General features: G+C 38.4%; 1 protein-coding gene and 1 non-coding gene across 10 annotated transcripts in view; both read left to right on the top strand.

Annotated features, from left to right (window-relative positions):
• The window catches only part of UBAP2 (ubiquitin associated protein 2), a 130874-nt gene that overhangs the window by 85859 nt on the left and 27359 nt on the right, over positions 1 to 17656 (top strand). For all 9 annotated transcript variants that reach the window (XM_055427297.2, XM_055427296.2, XM_055427299.2 and 6 more), the window contains 5 exons: positions 123 to 175; positions 3276 to 3343; positions 6796 to 6985; positions 10557 to 10770; positions 16909 to 17189. In XM_055427297.2, the coding sequence (XP_055283272.2) occupies positions 123 to 175; positions 3276 to 3343; positions 6796 to 6985; positions 10557 to 10770; positions 16909 to 17189 (806 nt within the window). The remainder of the gene's footprint in view (positions 1 to 122; positions 176 to 3275; positions 3344 to 6795; positions 6986 to 10556; positions 10771 to 16908; positions 17190 to 17656) is intronic.
• Positions 7108 to 7188, top strand: LOC129557664 (small nucleolar RNA SNORD121A). Its single transcript, XR_008686264.1, has one exon. It is a non-coding gene; the product is annotated as a small nucleolar RNA SNORD121A (small nucleolar RNA).

Genomic DNA, 17656 nt, shown 5'->3' with positions numbered 1-17656 from the left:
ATTTCTTGGATTGTAAACTATATTGCTAATGAGATACATGATAAATCTTGTGCCGTACACAATGGAGAATCATTTGGAATCAGACCTTCTTTGACTTTGGTGTAAACTGTGATTGTCAACAGGGGCCTGGAAGAATTCTGTGGAAGAGTGGACAGCGGAAGACTGGACTGAAGATGTAAGTGTTTAGCATCAGATGTGACTGTCTTTCTTTTGGATTCTGGCAGGAACACATGTACTTTTGAGGAAAGCTCGAGATATCTTGTGACTATTCTAAGCTCCCTTTCAGACTTCTATGGTTAATATTTTTTTTTTTAAGCAGATGCTTCTCAGAAACATGCTGGTGTTTCCAGATTTTTGAGAAACTTGGTTTTAAAGCATCTATTTAAAGATGACCAGGTGTTAAATAGGAGCAACGTCATTTTTTCACTGTTTGTTTTATTTGGCCCAGTGACGGGCTGTTGCTAATACCCTGGCCTGTGAATGATTATTTACTCTTTATAACCTTTTTATTGAAGGAGAGAGTCTATGTTTTAGGTTTACAGTTGAAATTAACCTCAATAAAACATTCTGGTTCTAGGGCCAAGCAATTCCCCTTTCAACTAGACTGGCTCTTTTTGTATTCATTTATTCCACAGATATTTTCGAGTATACTGTACTAGCTTCTTGGTATTAGTAGCATATTGATCTTAAGTTTTGTGTTCAGCATAAGATACTCTTAACTGTTTTTCTGTTTCACTCTTAAGGTCCAGAACAGAAGTATGTATATGTTAGAAAGTTACAGCTGACACTGGGTGGGAGAGAATAAAGGGTTTACAAGTACTGACCTTCAAAATTGCATAACATGACCCAGAGTTTGGGATTTTATTTTTCTTTTTGAGATTATCCTCCCTCCCCCCATTTGTACTTACGTTTTTTTAAAAAAGAAACAAAACACTTGAGCTTTCTTTTATCACTATTTTATCTGACTTATTAGGGAGTAAAGCTGGATAGGGTATAAGAAAGGAGAAGGATATACTCCTTTGGAACTTCAGAGACTTATGGTGTTTTATTTACTTATCCCACATACTAATCATAAGACCTTGGGGTATGATGTCACCAGGTTTTCTGTTACCTGTAATCTGAGGAGAGTGGACGAGATGGGTGGCTAATAGAGTCAGTGGAGGGATGGTACCAGTGAAAAGAGGAAGTCAGTGAGTAACCTGTGGGCACCATACCTTATTTCAAACAGATCTGTCCTAGTTTTACATGTTTTGTGTTACTAGAATTTTTGCTAAGAGTTTGTTGGGAGAAAAAAAGTCTTCCAGAGCTGAAAGGTTTGTCTGGGGCAGCAGGCAGGAGAAAGCCAGCCAGCTATCAGAGGGCGGATGACTTGTATTCATACTCTAGCTGGGTTGACCTTAGATGAGGCATCTTACCTTTCTGAGCCTTCTATTTTTTATCCCTAAAATGATTTATCATAATAACCATCCTGCCTAACTGATGGGGTTTTTCTGTGCCTCAGGTGAGGTTTTAAGATGTAAGTCGTCTAATAAGCAGTTCAGATGCACACACGTATAGGTAGTAATGCTGTGCTGTGTAGGCTGTATTGTATCACAATAGAATTACTGAAAAGAATTACAGTAGGGAATTTAGACATCTTTTAAAAAAATTTTTCCCCAAACTTTAAACTTTTAATTTTCTATTGGGGTATATAGTCAGTTAACAGTATTGTGGTGGTTTCAGGTGAACAGTGAAGAGTCTCAGCCATACATACACATATATCCATTATCTCCCAAACCCCCTTCCCATCCAGGCTAGAACGTATCATTGAGCAGAGTTCCGTGTGCTATACAATAGAGGACATCTTCTTTTCCAGGAAATACCAAAATTACTTAAAAGTTTCTGACATTTACAAAGTAATGGTGATTGAATGGTGAGTAATCTAAAATGCAGATCCCGAGTTCCTTCTAGAGCTTAGGAGGAGAAAACAATGCAACTTTTCTGTTGCAGGTTAGATAGGATTTCAGTGATAAATGTATAATCGTTGTTATTTACCTTGAACTTAATATTTTATATTTTAAGGCTTTAGATCTTCTGTTACTACTTTTAATAGAGTTACTCCTTGATTGCTTCTCTCTTTGTCTTAATTCATAAGATTCTTTAAGACAAAAATGGATTCCTTGGAATTCTTAAGATACTATCTTGAAATAGAGTGCAGTGCATAGTATAAGCCTTTCTTGTTGAAACAGTATAATGAATTTAGCACTTTTTGTTTTTATGGAAAGTGAACACCTAACTGCCTGCTCTGCCCCTGCCTTAATATTAATGTCTGAGGAAGTCTGATTTTTTAAGTCTGAGACACTTAGCATTGTTAAGAATAGCATTTTCATTAGTTTTCAACATTGTCACTAGATCAACAGTATTAGCCTTTACAAGACTGTGCCCCATTTTGAAAATATAAGTCTGCCTTTCAGCAGTGTCAGTTGAGGTTTCAAGAAATTGTATCCTGTGTGCCTTAAAACAATATGCATGAATCTCAAAATGATTATGTTCAGTGAAAAAAAAAGTCACATGAAAAAGATTATATGTGTAAAAATTCCACTTAAAATTCTGGAAAGTACAGCTTAAGCTATAATGACAGAAAACACACCCATGGTTGCCTGGGGACAAAATTGAGTACTCAAGGAATTGATTACACAGGGACAGGAGCGAACTTTTGGGGTAATAGATATTGTCTTGATTTTGTGATGGAGTATATATATGACACACCTTATTCAGTTATTCAGTTTGAATATTCAGTTTATTATTTGTGTTAAACCTCAGTAATATTTTGATAAAAGCAGTAAGGAAATCTATGACTAGTAAATCTATTACTAATAAAATACTAAAGCCACCTGTCTTTGGGAAAAGAGATTGTCAGTAATTTACCTTTTCAAACTTTTCCTACTCCTTTTTGGTGTTTATAGTAACATTAGTGGTGGTTTTTATAGGAGTTCTCATTTAGTATAATGTGAAGTAGAATAGTGAGACTGGAACTTAAACTCTGATCTGACTTTACTTCACTTTCTTGTTTCCCTGACGTGGAATCCTTATTGTGGAATTATCAATCTAAAATTATCTTCACCTTAAGAAAATTACATGCCATCATCACTTGTTTATTTCTTTTCCTTTAGACTGCCTTTTGGGTGAACTAGAAGAAGAGTACTGATGACTAAAAATTATCAGGAATTTGTTACATTTTTTGGTTTTATATTATATAAAATAAGATTAAAATATTTTTAATCCTTTTGTTACAGCTTTCTGAAACAAAGGTCTTCACTTCCTCATCTGTTCCAGCAGAGAATCATGTCATACCTGGGCAAAGGTAAATGCTTTTCCCCACCTTTTTAAATTCAGAGCAGAATTAAAATTTCTTGCTGTAGGAGAGTGGTTTTCTTCCTCAGATTTATTTTTTACCCTTTTCTTGAATCTCTTTCTGTTTTTCTTTTTTCTGTCTAAGACTTTTGTTTTATCCCTTATCTGGTAAGCTGACAGAGCCTCCATCATTTCCTAATTTGTTGTGTCTGCTGATGAATTAAAATAGCAAGTTATGGGCTTCCCAGGTGGCTCAGATGATAAAGAATTGCCTGCCACTTCAGGAGACATGAGTTCGACCCCTGGGTTGGGAAGATCCCCTGAATTCGGAGGTGGCAACCCATTCCAGTATTCTTGCCTGGAAAATTCCATGGACAGACGAGCCTGGCAGGCTACAGACCAGGCGGGTTGCAGAGAGTCAACATGACTGAGCACGTGGTCACACACATGGCAGTGATAATGTTAAATAACAATTTGTTTTTTACTTTTGTTAACATTTTTTTGACAGATAAACGTAACAGAAATCTCTTCTGGTTTCTTTATATAATGCCGTTTATTTAGATCTTGCTGCTGCTGCTGCTGCGTCACTTCAGTCGTGTCCGACTCTGTGTGACCCCATAGACAAAAGCCCACCAGGGTCCCCCGTCCCTGGGATTCTCCAGGCAAGAACACTGGAGTGGGTTGCCATTTCCGTCTCCAATGTGTGAAAGTGAAAAGTGAAAGTGAAGTTGCTCAGTCGTGTCCGACCGTCAGCGACCCCACGGACTGCAGCCTACCAGGCTCCTCCATCCATGGGATTTTCTAGGCAAGAGTACTGGAGTGGCTTGCCATTGTCTTCTCCGTATTTAGATCTTAGGATAGTACAAAGTTCTCTTTTTATATGGGTTCTAATAGTTTTAATCTACTTCTTTCATAGATTACAGACAAGGAGGAGCTTTTGGGATGATAGAAACATTGTTAGAATGTGTGCAGAATTGAATTATTGAAAAGTATTTATTTACATTCTCAGGTTTACAATAACTCTAAAAACCTTTGATTATGGTTTCAAAAAGTAGTGATCTAGAAGGATGAGAGCCTTGATATATATGATACCTGAGCATTGAAGGCAATTTTGAACCTAACATGCTCAATCTCTTGCTAAATTAGGTGGTGTTAAAGACTTCATTACAGGGAAATAAAAATCAAAGGTTATGTCTTGCGATATATTATTTTGTGACTTAGAATTTTTCCTTAAATGGATGTATCTTCTTCATTGTATTTAGTATTTGATGAATTGCATAGTATCATTTTCATTTAAAAATAAGTGGACCTTTTAAGGATTATTTTTTAGACAGTAGTGCTGCAGTATTCTTCATATATATATTTCATCAATTGTTTGGAATAGAACTTCTTGTTTTTGTAGTTTTGGAACTTTTGAGATGGGTCATATGTAATATAACTACCATGAATTTGTATCCCTGGAGTTAGGTTTTCATAAGCTAGAACATTCCTTGGGGTCCATAATACTAGGTCCCATAACTGTTTCTCAGGTACGGGGACATGAGAGTGGGTAGTGCGTAAGGAGACGAACTCAAGCCTAGGAACTTGGATGTATATCACGAGTGAGTTTTGAATTATTTGACATTCCAGAATCTGTCTCATTGGCATGGTGAGTTTCCGTTAGGAGAACTGATTGGGAACTGCCCTTTGAAAGGATTTAATGGAGCAGATTTCCATGTTATGTCATTCTGTGGAGACATTAGTAGCTCGTTCTCATATCAAGAAATATATTATCTGAAAGATCGTTTCTTCCTCATGCTTTCAGGTTTTAAGGCCATGATTCTGAACTTGGAATCTCAGTCTTCCTAGGGACATTATAAGAAGTCTGATTAACACAGTATTTGTTAATGTGTTGTTCATTTTTTCCCTAAATATTTAAGAGAGAAATTATGAGATTTATATAAACCTAATGCCTCTTGAGAAACCTGTATGCAGGTCAGGAAGCAACAGAACTGTACATGGAACAACAGACTGGTTCCAAATAGGAAAAGGTGTACGTCAAGGTTGTATATTGTCACCCTGCTTATTTAACTTATATGCAGAGTACATCATGAGGAACGCTGGGCTGGAAGAAGCACAAGCTGGAATCAAGATTGCTATGAGAAATATCAATAACCTCAGATATGCAGATGACACTACCCTTATGGCAGAAAGTGAAGAGGAACTCAAAAGCCTCTTGATGAAAGTGAAAGAGGAGAGTGAAAAGGTTGGCTTGAAGCTCAACATTCAGAAAACAAAGATCATGGCATCTGGTCCCATCACTTCATGGGAAATAGATGGAAAAACAGTGGAAACAGTGTCAGACTTTATTTTTTTGGGCTCCAAAATCACTGCAGATGCTGATTGCAGCCATGAAATTAAAAGACGCTTGCTCCTTGGAAGGAAAGTTATGACCAACCTTGATAGTATATTAAAAAGCTGAGACATTACTTGGCCAACCAAAGTCCGTCTAGTCAAGGCAATGGTTTTTCCCGTGGTCATGTATGGATGTGAGAGTTGGACTGTGAAGAAAGCTGATCGCCGAAGAATCGATGCTTTTGAACTGTGGTGTTGGAGAAGACTCTTGAGAGTCCCTTATACTGCAAGGAGATCCAACCAGTCTATTCTAAAGGAGATCAATCCTGGATGTTCATTGGAGGGACTGATGCTAAAGCTGAAACTGCAATACTTTGGCCACCTCATGCGACGAGTTGACTCACTGGAAAAGACTCTGATGCTGGGAAAGGTTGGGGGCGGGAGGAGAAGGGGATGACAGAGAATGAGATGGCTGGATGGCATCACCGACTCTGTGTACATGAGTTTGAGTGAACTCTGGGAGTTGGTGATGGACAGGGATGCCTGGCGTGCTGTGATTCATGGGGTCTCGGAGAGTCAGACACGACTGAGCGACTGAACTGAACTGAACTGAAATATATCATGGGCTAGAACACAAAACTTACAGGAGTATTTATGGTAAATGTCAAAACTACTTGAATGGTCTAGCACAGCTTTGGTCCTCATTCCTCAGAAATATGGATTTACTTTCCTTTGGGAAAGTTTAAGAGAGACTGGTTTTAATTAATGAAGAGGGCCAAATATTCTAAAGCAAACAAGCCAAGAAAACTGTTGAGGTGTACTCAGTTGCTCCAGGTTTTCTAATCAGTTGTCATTGTGCCATTTCTGTGGAAACATCTCAATGCACCTTTCTTTTCTCTGCAAAGCCCTGTTTTGGTCTCGGTGGCTTGGTGTGCTTTCGTGGTAGGGTAGGCATGTGGGGGGTGATTGATACTCCCCTTTTGCTGCTCTTAAACTCCAGTTTCCAAAGATTTTCCTCCCTGGGATTATTTTTAGCATGAACTTATTTATAGTGATTCATTTCTCAAGTTTATTTTTTGGTAAGATTTGCCTCTGACTCATTCTTTCATTTGCTTTTTGTCTGCTTAGTGTTGATCTGGTAGCCTTGCTCCAGAAGCCTGTTCCTCCCAGTCAAGCCCCAGAAGTCAACTCCTTTGAAACTTCCCAACAGCAGAGCTTTGGCCAAGCCCTTGTCTTCACGAACTCTCAGCACAACAATCAGATGGCACCAGGGACTGGCAGCTCTGATGCTGTCAACTCCTATCCACCTCAGAGTTTGGTAACTCACTTTTCTCTCAGTATGGGATTTCAAGGAATGGTCCTGTGAATAAATGTATTCTTGAATGGCACTTGCCTTATCATTTTTTTTTTTTGCTATAAAAATCTCTACACTAGACCTCAACCCAGAAAACAATGATGTCATAATTTCCAAGCACATATCTGACAGTTCTGTGCGGAATTCAACCACTGAGTTTTCTGGATGAAGATAAAAAGTACTTCCTTATGATTAGTTGAATTATGAATTAGTTCAGTCATAATCAACTTAGGGATCCTTATAGTAAGAAGGATGATTTTTTCCTTGGGTTTGTTTCAGAGTCTGTCTCTATACTTAAGATGTTAAATTTTCATTTATTTTCCAGTTTACTTAAATGCTAATGTTTGTCAGTATTGGTTTGCTAATCTGCAAAAACAGTTATTTCTGGATCTGCCTACGTTCTTAAACTTTTAGCATTTTGGTTTTGTTATTCCAAACAGTTGTATAGTAGAGGCCCTTAAAAATTGAATATGTTTTTATTGAAACAGTGTCATCTGCTGCTGCATATATGAATTTGGTTTCTGTAACAGTTCAGCTCCCGGGTCTTCACTAGTGATCCAGTGGTTAAGGCTCTGTGCTTCCACTGCAGTGGTGAGAGTTCAGGGAACTAAGATACCTCATACTTTGCAACATAAAGTACAAAAAAAGAGAACTAACTTCCCTCGGAGAAAAGCCCAGAAACTGTTAAGTAAAGCAAATGAAGATAGGTGATGGGTGTAAAAAGCTTAGAGTATAGAATGTGAAAGAATGTAGCTGCAGAATGGTAAACTCAGGTCTCCATCCAAGTGTGGGCTGTTCTGAGTTGTAAGACTAGAGGTTGAAAGGACTATAGACACAAATCCACAGCTTTCATTAGTGATAATACTTTGGTTCATTCTGTTGTGTTTAATCTGAAATCTGCAGTTGAAAAATGGAATTTCTTATGAATATGATCTATGATAATCACCCCCTCCCCACCCTGCCTTGATTCAAAATTCTTTGCTGTTCCCTAAAAATTGGAGGCTTGAATATGAGAATTTCTCATTTTCATCTTCTCCTCTGCATAGTCATGTCATATCAAGTATAACTAGCTTGGGAACTTGGCATTTTTAGCGTTATTGTTGATAGTGTTTGAGAGGGTGTCACTGCTTAAAGATGGACAGACCCAAAGCAGACTCTCTTGAGAGGGCCCATTAATACCCCTGAGTTTGATTGAACCGTCCAGTTCCTTTCTTCCATCTGCCAGTGGTACACTGATATGATGTCCTTGCTGACTTTCTGGAATAGTCAGGCCACTTGAGAATGTAGATAGGACTTTAGGGTTTTTATTTTAACAGCATCCTTCAGGCATGTTGCTTTTTGTCGTGAACAACATCTTGAGAAACCAGAATACATATTGTTTGTTTCACATATGAGAGCAGTGATTCTCAGCCCTACTGTACTTTTATTATCATTGGGAAACTTCAGTTATAATAACTAAATATGCCAGATAATAATAGTAATAAGATTAAGCCAGATTCTACACAAGACTGGTCAGGATCCTTGGCATTGGGACTTGAGCATTTGTATGTATTTATGTGAATGCACGTGCACAAGTGTACCCGTAGGCACATTTGTAAACTGTCGCCATTGATTGAAATGTGTAGGTGGAATTGAAGCCCTGTGCTAATAGGTATTACCTAAAGCAAGGTTTTAGTCATTGATGCAGTGATGTCATCGTGTTGTGAAACACACAGAAAGTGCGTTACAATTAAATGAGCTGATGCAGGATAGAGATTGGATAAGAAAGAAGCAGATGCCTTTTTTTGAGCAAGTAGGCTTGAGCTGGGTTTTGATGCATTTATAAGCGACATAAGAGTGGTGTAATGGGTGGCATGAGCACAGAATCAGGAGCAGTGGTAAGTAATGTTATCACAGCTGTTTTAATAGAAGCAGATTCTGTGTTTGAAGTGCAGTAATTGAAAGAGGAGAGTGAAAAGGTTGGCTTTGAAGCTCAACATTCAGAAAACAAAGATCATGGCATCTGGTCCCATCACTTCGTGGGAAATAGATGGAAAAACAGTGGAAACAGTGTCAGACTTTATTTTTTGGGGCTCCAAAATCACTGCAGATGCTGATTGCAGCCATGAAATTAAAAGACGCTTACTCCTTGGTAGGAAGGTTATGACCAACCTTGATAGTATATTCAAAAGCAGAGACATTACGTTGCCAACAAAGGTCCGTCTAGTCAAGGCTATGGTTTTTCCCGTGGTCATGTATGGATGTGAGAGTTGGACTGTGAAGAAAGCTGATCGCCGAAGAATTGATGCTTTTGAACTGTGGTGTTGGAGAAGACTCTTGAGAGTCCCTTGGACTGCAAGGAGATTCAACCAGTCCATTCTAAAGGAGATCAATCCTGGGTGTTCATTGGAAGGACTGATGCTAAAGCTGAAACTGCAGTACTTTGGCCACCTCATGCGACGAGTTGACTCACTGGAAAAGACTCTGATGCTAGGAAAGATTGGGGGCGGGAGGAGAAGGGGATGACCGAGAATGAGATGGCTGGATGGCGTCACTGACGCTGTGGACATGAGTTTGAGTGAACTCCGGGAGTTGGTGATGGACAGGGAGGCCTGGCGTGCTGTGATTCATGGGGTCTCGGAGAGTCGGACACGACTGAGTGACTGAACTGAACTGAATTGCCCACAGCCTGAAGTTTTTTGCTCACATTGGAGAATTTGGATATCTTTCAAACAACTGGGACAGATAGTCCATAGCTTTGGAAATTGATACCAGAAATAATTGATTCAGCTCTGTAGATCAGGCCTCTTGATGGAATGTAGATCATTTCTATTTTTAACCTTTATGGTGGTTGTGGAGTTATGTTTTGACTTAATCTTTTCAATAATTGAATGATATTGATAAGTAAAAATGCTTTTAGGTTGGCTAGTCATTTGCTCTGGAAGTGTATTTGGTATACTTAGTCATTAAAACACCTTGAAATAAACACAGGAGTGTCCATGGCATCTTTTCAGTACACACATATCTCCTTGTAATTCAGTGTCTGATTCTGGGATACAAACTGTTAAGTACTGTGACATGCCTTTAACCTTGCAGGATGATCTGATGGCTCATCTCTCTGTGACTAACCCTAGTAAAAACTTCGCAAATTTAAAGATGATTGCCATTCCACACATTAAGAAAATACTGTATTTTGTTTTTCAACCTTGTCTTTGTCATTTGATTAATGATATTTCTCTCTACTTTAAAAAAGGTAATGTTGTGTTTTAAGCTTAAATGATACCACTTTTTGAATAAAAATAAATTTCTTAAAATCTAGGGAAACTTTTCCTCTTCCCTTGAAGCTCTTGTATCAGAAGCAGGAATTGTTAGATTTATTTAGTCAGATCTTGTGCTTGGTAATATTTTTGTGTAGTATTTATTCAGATGAGTCTTACTAATTCAGAATGTTCTAGGCTATAATTTTTAAAATCCTTGTGAAAATACAATAGCATGTAGCAGTTCTGTATTGCTGAGGAATACAGCAATATTCTTTTGTTTTTCTTTCCCTTTAAAGTCATCCGTCCTTGGTTCAGGATTTGGAGAGCTTGCCCCTTCAAAAATGGCAAACATCACCAGCTCCCAGATTTTGGACCAGTTGAAAGCTCCGAGTTTGGGCCAGTTTACCACCACCTCAAGTTCACAGAAAAACAGTACGAGTTCTCCCACAACCACTTCTTCTTGGGACCTCAAGCCTCCAGCCTCCCAGTCCTCAGTCCTTAGTCATTTTGGTAAGTGTGCATTTTCTACGGTGGTTTGCCCCTAGTGAGGACATGCCAAACACTGGCAGAGTAGGTTGACTTTTGGACACTAATGTGGGTTTGACCAGGCATATTTATTTCTTTTTTATTTTTTTATTGAAGGATAATTGCTTTACAGAATTTTTTTGTTTTCTGTCAAACCTCAACATGAATCAGCCATATGTATACATATATCCCCTCCCTCTTGAACCTCCCTTCAATCTCCTACTCCATCCCACCCCTCTAGATTGATACAGAGCCCCTGTTTGAGTTTCCTGAGCCATGCAGCAAATTCCCATTCCATGTTACTCTTTCCATACATCTTACCATCTCCTCCCCTCTCCCCATGTCCATAAGTCTATTCTCTGTTTCTCCATTGCTGCCCTGAAAATAAATTCTTCAGTACCATTTTTCTAGATTCCGTATATATGTGTTAGAATATGATATTTATCTTTCTCTTTCTGACTCACTTCACTCTGTATAATAGATTCTAGGTTCATCCACCTCAACAGAACCGACTCATGTGTGTTCCTTTTTATGGCTGAGGAATATTCCATTGTGTATATGTACCACAACTATTTTATCCATTCATCTATCGATGGGCATCTAGGTTGCTTCCATGTTCTAGCTATTGTAAATAGTGCTGCAGTGAACAGTGGGATACATGTGTCTTTTTCAATTTTGGTTTCCTCAGAGTATATGCCTAGAAGTGGGATTGCTGGGTCATATGGTAGTTTTATTCCTAGCTTTTTAAGGAATCTCCATAAGTCTTCCATAGTGGCTGTATCCATTTATGTTCCCACCAACAGTGCAAGAGCGTTCCCTTTTCTCCATATCTTCTTCAGCGTTTATTGTTTGTAGACATTTTGATGATGGCCATTTTGACTGGTGTGAGGTAATAATCTCATTGTGGTTTTGATTTGCATTTCTCTAATAATGAGTGATGTTGAGCATTTTTTCATGTGTTTGTTAGCCATCTGTATGTCTTCTTTGGAGAAATGTCTGTTTAAGTCTTTTCCCCCCTTTTTGATTGGGTTATTTCTCTGGCATTGAGTTCTATGAGCTGCTTGTATATTTTAGAAATTCATCCTTTGTCTGTTGTTTCATTTGCTATTAATTTTCTCCCATCCTGAGGGTTGTCTTTTCACATTCCTTATAGTTTTCTTTGCTGTGCAAAAGCTTTTAAGTTTGATCAGGTCCCACTTGTTTACTTTTGTCTTTATTTTGGTTACTCTAGAAGATGGTCATAGAGGATCTTGCTTTGATTTATGTCATCGAGTGTTCTGCGTATGTTTTCCGCTAAGAGTTTTATAGTTTCTGGTCTTACATTTAGGTCTTTAATCCATTTTTGAGTTTATCTTTGTGTATGGTGGTAGGAGGTGTTCTAATTTCATTCTTTACCATGTAGCTGTTCAGTTTCCCAGCGCCATTTATTGAAGAGGCTTTCTTAGACCCATTGTATATTCTTGCCTCCTTTGTCAAAAATAAGGTATCCATAGGTGCATGGGTTTATTTCTGGGCTTTCTATCTTGTTTCCTTGGTCTATATTTCTGTTTTTGTGCCAGTACCATACTGTCTTGATGACTGTAGCTTTGTAGTATAACCTGAAGTCAGGAAGATTGATTCCTCCAGCTCCATTCTTCTTTGTCAAGGCTGCTTTGGCTATTTGGGGGCTTTTGTGTTTCCATGTGAATTGTGAAATTTTTTGTTCTAGTTCTGTGAAAAATGCCATTGGTAATTAGCGGTTTCTTTGAATGTGTAGACTACATTTGGTAGTATAGTTATTTTCATAATATTGATTCTTTCTACCCAGGAACATGGAATATCTATCTGTTTATATCATCTTTGATTTCTTTCATTAGTGTCTTATGATTTTCTGTGTACAGTTCTTTTGTCTCCTTAGGTAAGTTTATTTCTAGATATTTATTTATTTTTGTTTCAATGGTGAATGGGATTGACTCTTTAATTTCTCTTTCTGATTTTTCACTGTTAGTATATAGAAATGCAGATGATTTCTGTGTATTGATTTTGTGTCCTGAAACTTTGCTAAATTCACTGATTAGCTCTAGTAATTTTCTGATACTATCTTTAGGGTTTTCTATGTACAGTATCATGTCATCTGCAAACAGTGAGTGTTCTGCCTATGTTTTCCTATAAGAGTTTTATAGTTTCTGGTCTTACATTTAGGTCTTTAATCCATTTTACTTATTTTCCGATCTGAATTCCTTTTATTTCTTTCTCTTTTCTGATTGCTGTAGCTAGGACTTCCAGAACTGTTTAATAATAGTGTTGAAAGTAAACAACCTTGTCTTGTTCCTGATCTTAAGGGGAATGCTTTCAGTTTTTCATCATTGAGAATAATGTTTGCTCTAGGTTTATCATATATGGCCTTTACTTGTTGAGTTAGGCTCCTTCTATGCCCATTTTTTTGAGAGTTTTAATCATAAATGGGGTGCTGGATTTTGTCAAAGGCTTTTTCTGTATCTATAGAGATTAGCATATGGTTTTTATCTTTCAGTTTGTTGATAGAGTGTATCCCATTGTTTGATTTGCATATATTGACGAATCCTTGCATTCATGGAATAAACCCAATTTGATCATGGTGTATTAGCTTTTTGATATGATGTGATGTGATGAGAAGAAACTATCCCTCAGTTCTTTTCATTCTTTTTTACTTTATTCTGTGCTTCAGAAGTTATTTCCACCATTTTATTTTCCACCTCACTGATTCATTCTTCTGCCTCAGATATTCTGCTATTGATTCCTTCTAGAGTTTTTTAATTTCAGTAATTGTGTTGTTTGTATGTTTATTCTTTAATTCTTCTAGATCTTTTTTAATTGGTTCTTGCATTGTTCTCCATTTTGTTTTCAAGGGTTTTGATCATCTTTACTATCATTATTCTGAATTCTTTTTCAGGTAGTTTGCCTATTTCCTCTTCATTTATTTGGACTTCTATGTTTCTAGTTTGTTCCTTCATTTGTGTAGCATTTCTCTGCCTTTTCATTATTTTATTTTTAACTTACTGTATTTGAGATCTCATTTTCCCAGGCTTCAATGTTGAATTCTTTCTTCCTTTTGGTTTCTGTCCAGTGGTTTGTGTAAGCTTTGTATAGGGTGATATTTGTGCTGAGTTTTTGTTGGTTGGTTTTTCCTCTGATGGGCAAGGCTGAGTGAGGTGGTAATCCTGTCTGCTGATGATTGGGTTAGTATTTTTGTTTTGTTTGTTGTTTAGATGAGGCATCCTGCACAGGGTGCTTCTGGTGGTTGGGTGATGCCAGGTCTTGTATTCAAGTGGTTTCCTTTGTGTGAGTTTTCACTGTTTGATACTCCCTAGGGTTAGTTCTCTGGTTGTCTAGGCTCTTGGAGTTAGTGCTCCCACTCCAAAGGCTCAGGGCTTGATCTCTCTCCAAAGACCAGGCTCAGTCCAGTCTACCAAGAGGAATTTCACCCGAAACGAAAGGGCCTTTACTTGAGTTCCAAAAGCCAGTGCATAGGAACACAATGGAGATCTCTGACTCAGCAGAAACTGGGAAGCAGTTAGTACCACTACCAAATGCCAAGATAAAGTCCCTCCACCTTTGGGCCACCCTGAGTCAGCCAGAGACTACCCCTCTGGTCCTGACCACCCACCGCCCCAAACCACAGCCACCCAGCACTCTTAGCCACTACACCCCACCAGCCAATTCAGAAGCAGGAGACTTTGTGAAAGTGAAGTCGCTCAGTTGTGTCCAACTCTTTGCAACCCCGTGGACTGTAGCCTACCACGCTCCTCCGTCCATGGGATTTTCCAGGCAAGAGTACTGGAGTGGGTTGCCATTTCCTTCTCCATAGGATCTTCCCGACTCAGGGATTGAACCTGGGTCTCCTGCATTGTAGGCAGACGCTATACCATCGAGTCACCAGGGGAGACTTTGAGGTGAATGTCAATTGTTAGTATTTATGGGTTCTGTCTTAACCAGGCATATTTCTTTTTAGTAGAACTTCTGCAGTTTCTGAATTAAATCATTCAGCTTGGCATTGTATAAATACCTATATTTGTTTGTTAATATTAATAGTAGTCCATACTTTGAACAGATGTGCAAAAGCATGATAGTAGTCAAGCAGATATAAGGAAACAACACTTTGAATAAATACGTAGACAGATTTTTTTTTTGAGCTTTATTAGAATAAGAAGGTGGAATGTGGACAATACTTTAAATCATATTCTCTGTTGTGTTCTGATTCTAACACATGCGTGTATCTGCCATGATTTTGTCTAGGCTAAATGTCTGTGGTTTGTATTAGAAATGTTTTCTAAGTTAGATGTTTTCCAAGCTGTACACCCATAGACTTTGTGACATTAACCCTCCGTTTCCCATCAATGCACATGCCACAATAGCAGAGGGTTGCTTTAACCATAGGGTTGACTGTCTGGTTTATGTTTAGGGCATACTAAGAGACGTGGAAACACATTTTTCTGCTGAATGAAATGGTTTACTATTACAGAAGTACCTGAGACTACTCTAGGTTTGAAGTCTTTTTTACCAAAGCATTCATTAAAGACTCAACGTCCAAGGTTTTTATTGGGGGACTGGTTACATGGGCACTCTCTACCTAGTTTAAACCAAAATTGTAGAATCCCAGGAGAGAGAACATTCAACATAAACCAAATTGTATGAATAATCGCGGTAAAGAGAGTCCCTTTTATCAGTTAGAGCATTGGCATCCTTTGGAACATACCAAAAATTCCATGTTCCCTGACAGAAGCTGATATTTCTGATGTAGGCCTCCTGTGTATGTTAACTTTTTTCTGCACATTTAACTACTGAGTGGTATGAGTTTTTAGATCTAAGCATGCTATTCCCGTATTCTTTGAAAGTCTGTCCTCTTTGTACTTTCCTCTAATATCAAGACAAAAATAGATTCAACTATGATGGAAATAGACTAAGACATGGGATGCCCAACCTTTGACTGGATTTGCCACCTATTTGTGGAAGTACAGTTTTATTGGAACACAGCCATTTATTTGTTTTATCTGTAACTACTTTCAGTCTGCAAAGGCAGAGTTGAATAGTTGCTAATAGATGACCTTCAGGGCCTAAAATATTTACTGTCTGGTTCTTTGCAGAAAAAGATTCTCTGTATGGTAAAGGTAGCACTGCAAATCCACGGTGGAAAGATGGTTTATTTCTCTTGGGTCTCTAGCTGGAAAATGAAGTTGTATCCCTAACTCCTACTCTTCAGCAAAGTGCCAAATGGGTGAAATACCGAAACACAGATAATGAATAACAATAACAGAAAAACATAGGAAGGTTTTTATATACTCTGTGTGAGGTAGACCTACCTGTCTGGATGTGATAGGAAATATCATAACCAAATGAAAAAGGAGACAAACTGACAAAAAAATCATAGGCAAAGGGTGCAGTTCCTGTATATAAAAAGTATCGTCACTCTTTGAACCAACAGCTCTGTTCTAGCAGTTGATCCTGCAGCTGTACTTAAACTTGACCAAAACGTCTTACATAAAAATATATTTATTGCAGCATTACTTTTCGTAGTAAGAAATTGGAAAACTTCAAAGTTTGTTAATATAATACTGGTTTTAAAAATCAAAACTTGTGTATAATATCTGACTTTGTAATCATAAAAATGAAGTAGTTCTTCATATATTAATGTGGCATAGTCTCTGAAAACTAAATATCTTTAATATTTTTATTCAAGAAACTGGGTACAATGTCTGCTTTTGGGAACAGGGTGGAAGGGTGATTTTTGTTCATCATATATATTTTTGTATGTTTTGGATTTTGTAGTATCACATATGTTATTGAAATAATAATTTTCAAAAGTTAATATAAAATATGAATACCCATTCTCCATCCCACATGCTTTAGCATAAACTGAATCTCCTCTCTGCATAAGATATTAGCTACAAACTCATTCAGGTGTGCTTTTCCATTTGTCACAGGCCAGTTGTTAAAATATGATAGACACACGCACACACCATGTTTGGGATTGAGGTAGAAGATGGTTGGGAGAAAGCAGTGGTGACAGCAGCCCTCCACTGTCAGGGACGGCGGAAGAGGGAGCTGTGAGCTCATGTGCCTAAATGATTGATTGTTGCCTCCCCCCACCCCCACCCCGCTCCTTAGACTTCAAATCTCAGCCTGAACCATCCCCTGTTCTTAGCCAATTGAGCCAACGACAGCAGCACCAGACTCAGGCCGTCACTGTTCCTCCTCCTGGGTTGGAGTCCTTTCCTTCCCAGGTGAAGCTCCGAGAGGCAGCACCCAGAGACAGCAGTACCTCCACTGTGAACAAACTTTTGCAGCTTCCCAGCATGACTGTCGAGAGCATCGCTGTGTCTGCTCACCAACCACAGCCCAAACACATCAAACTCCCTAAGTCTCGGCGCATACCTCCAGCTTCTAAGGTGGGTCTTTTATCAGGAAGTCATAGTGCCAAAGGTGGCTACATTTTAACACTTAGTTCATGGGGTATTTTCAAGTACGTAATCTCTTGATTTATGAGGAATCAGTCGTTTCTGAGTGACTAATCGGTTTGTGCTAAGAGACAGGACTGTCCATTCAAATTACAGATCTCGCTCAGGAAACCTGATATTCTTGTGCATTTAGCTAAGAGAATCTGATGTTCTTCTGTACTTACTTAGCTCTGTTCTGTAGAGGTAGGCGGAGTGGTTCCTTGACCAGGTGATGCTTTCATTAGAGGCCCCTCTTCTTCACTCATCCATCACCACAATCCCGTGTCACACTCTCCCCCTACCCTTCCCTCCAACTCCCACCCCCATCCTAAGAAGCATTTGGTGGAACTGACCATTCCATTAACTTTTTAATTTTTCTTGGCTCTGTTCCTTTCTCTTTAATTAAAAAAAAAAGATCC

Source organism: Moschus berezovskii, chromosome 7 (genome assembly GCF_049115385.1).
Source record: "Moschus berezovskii isolate FMDL1 chromosome 7, NW_MosBer_1.0, whole genome shotgun sequence".
NCBI lineage: Eukaryota > Metazoa > Chordata > Mammalia > Artiodactyla > Moschidae > Moschus > Moschus berezovskii.
The sequence above is the reverse complement of the archived record's forward strand: the minus strand, read 5'-3'. Positions and strand labels throughout refer to the sequence as shown.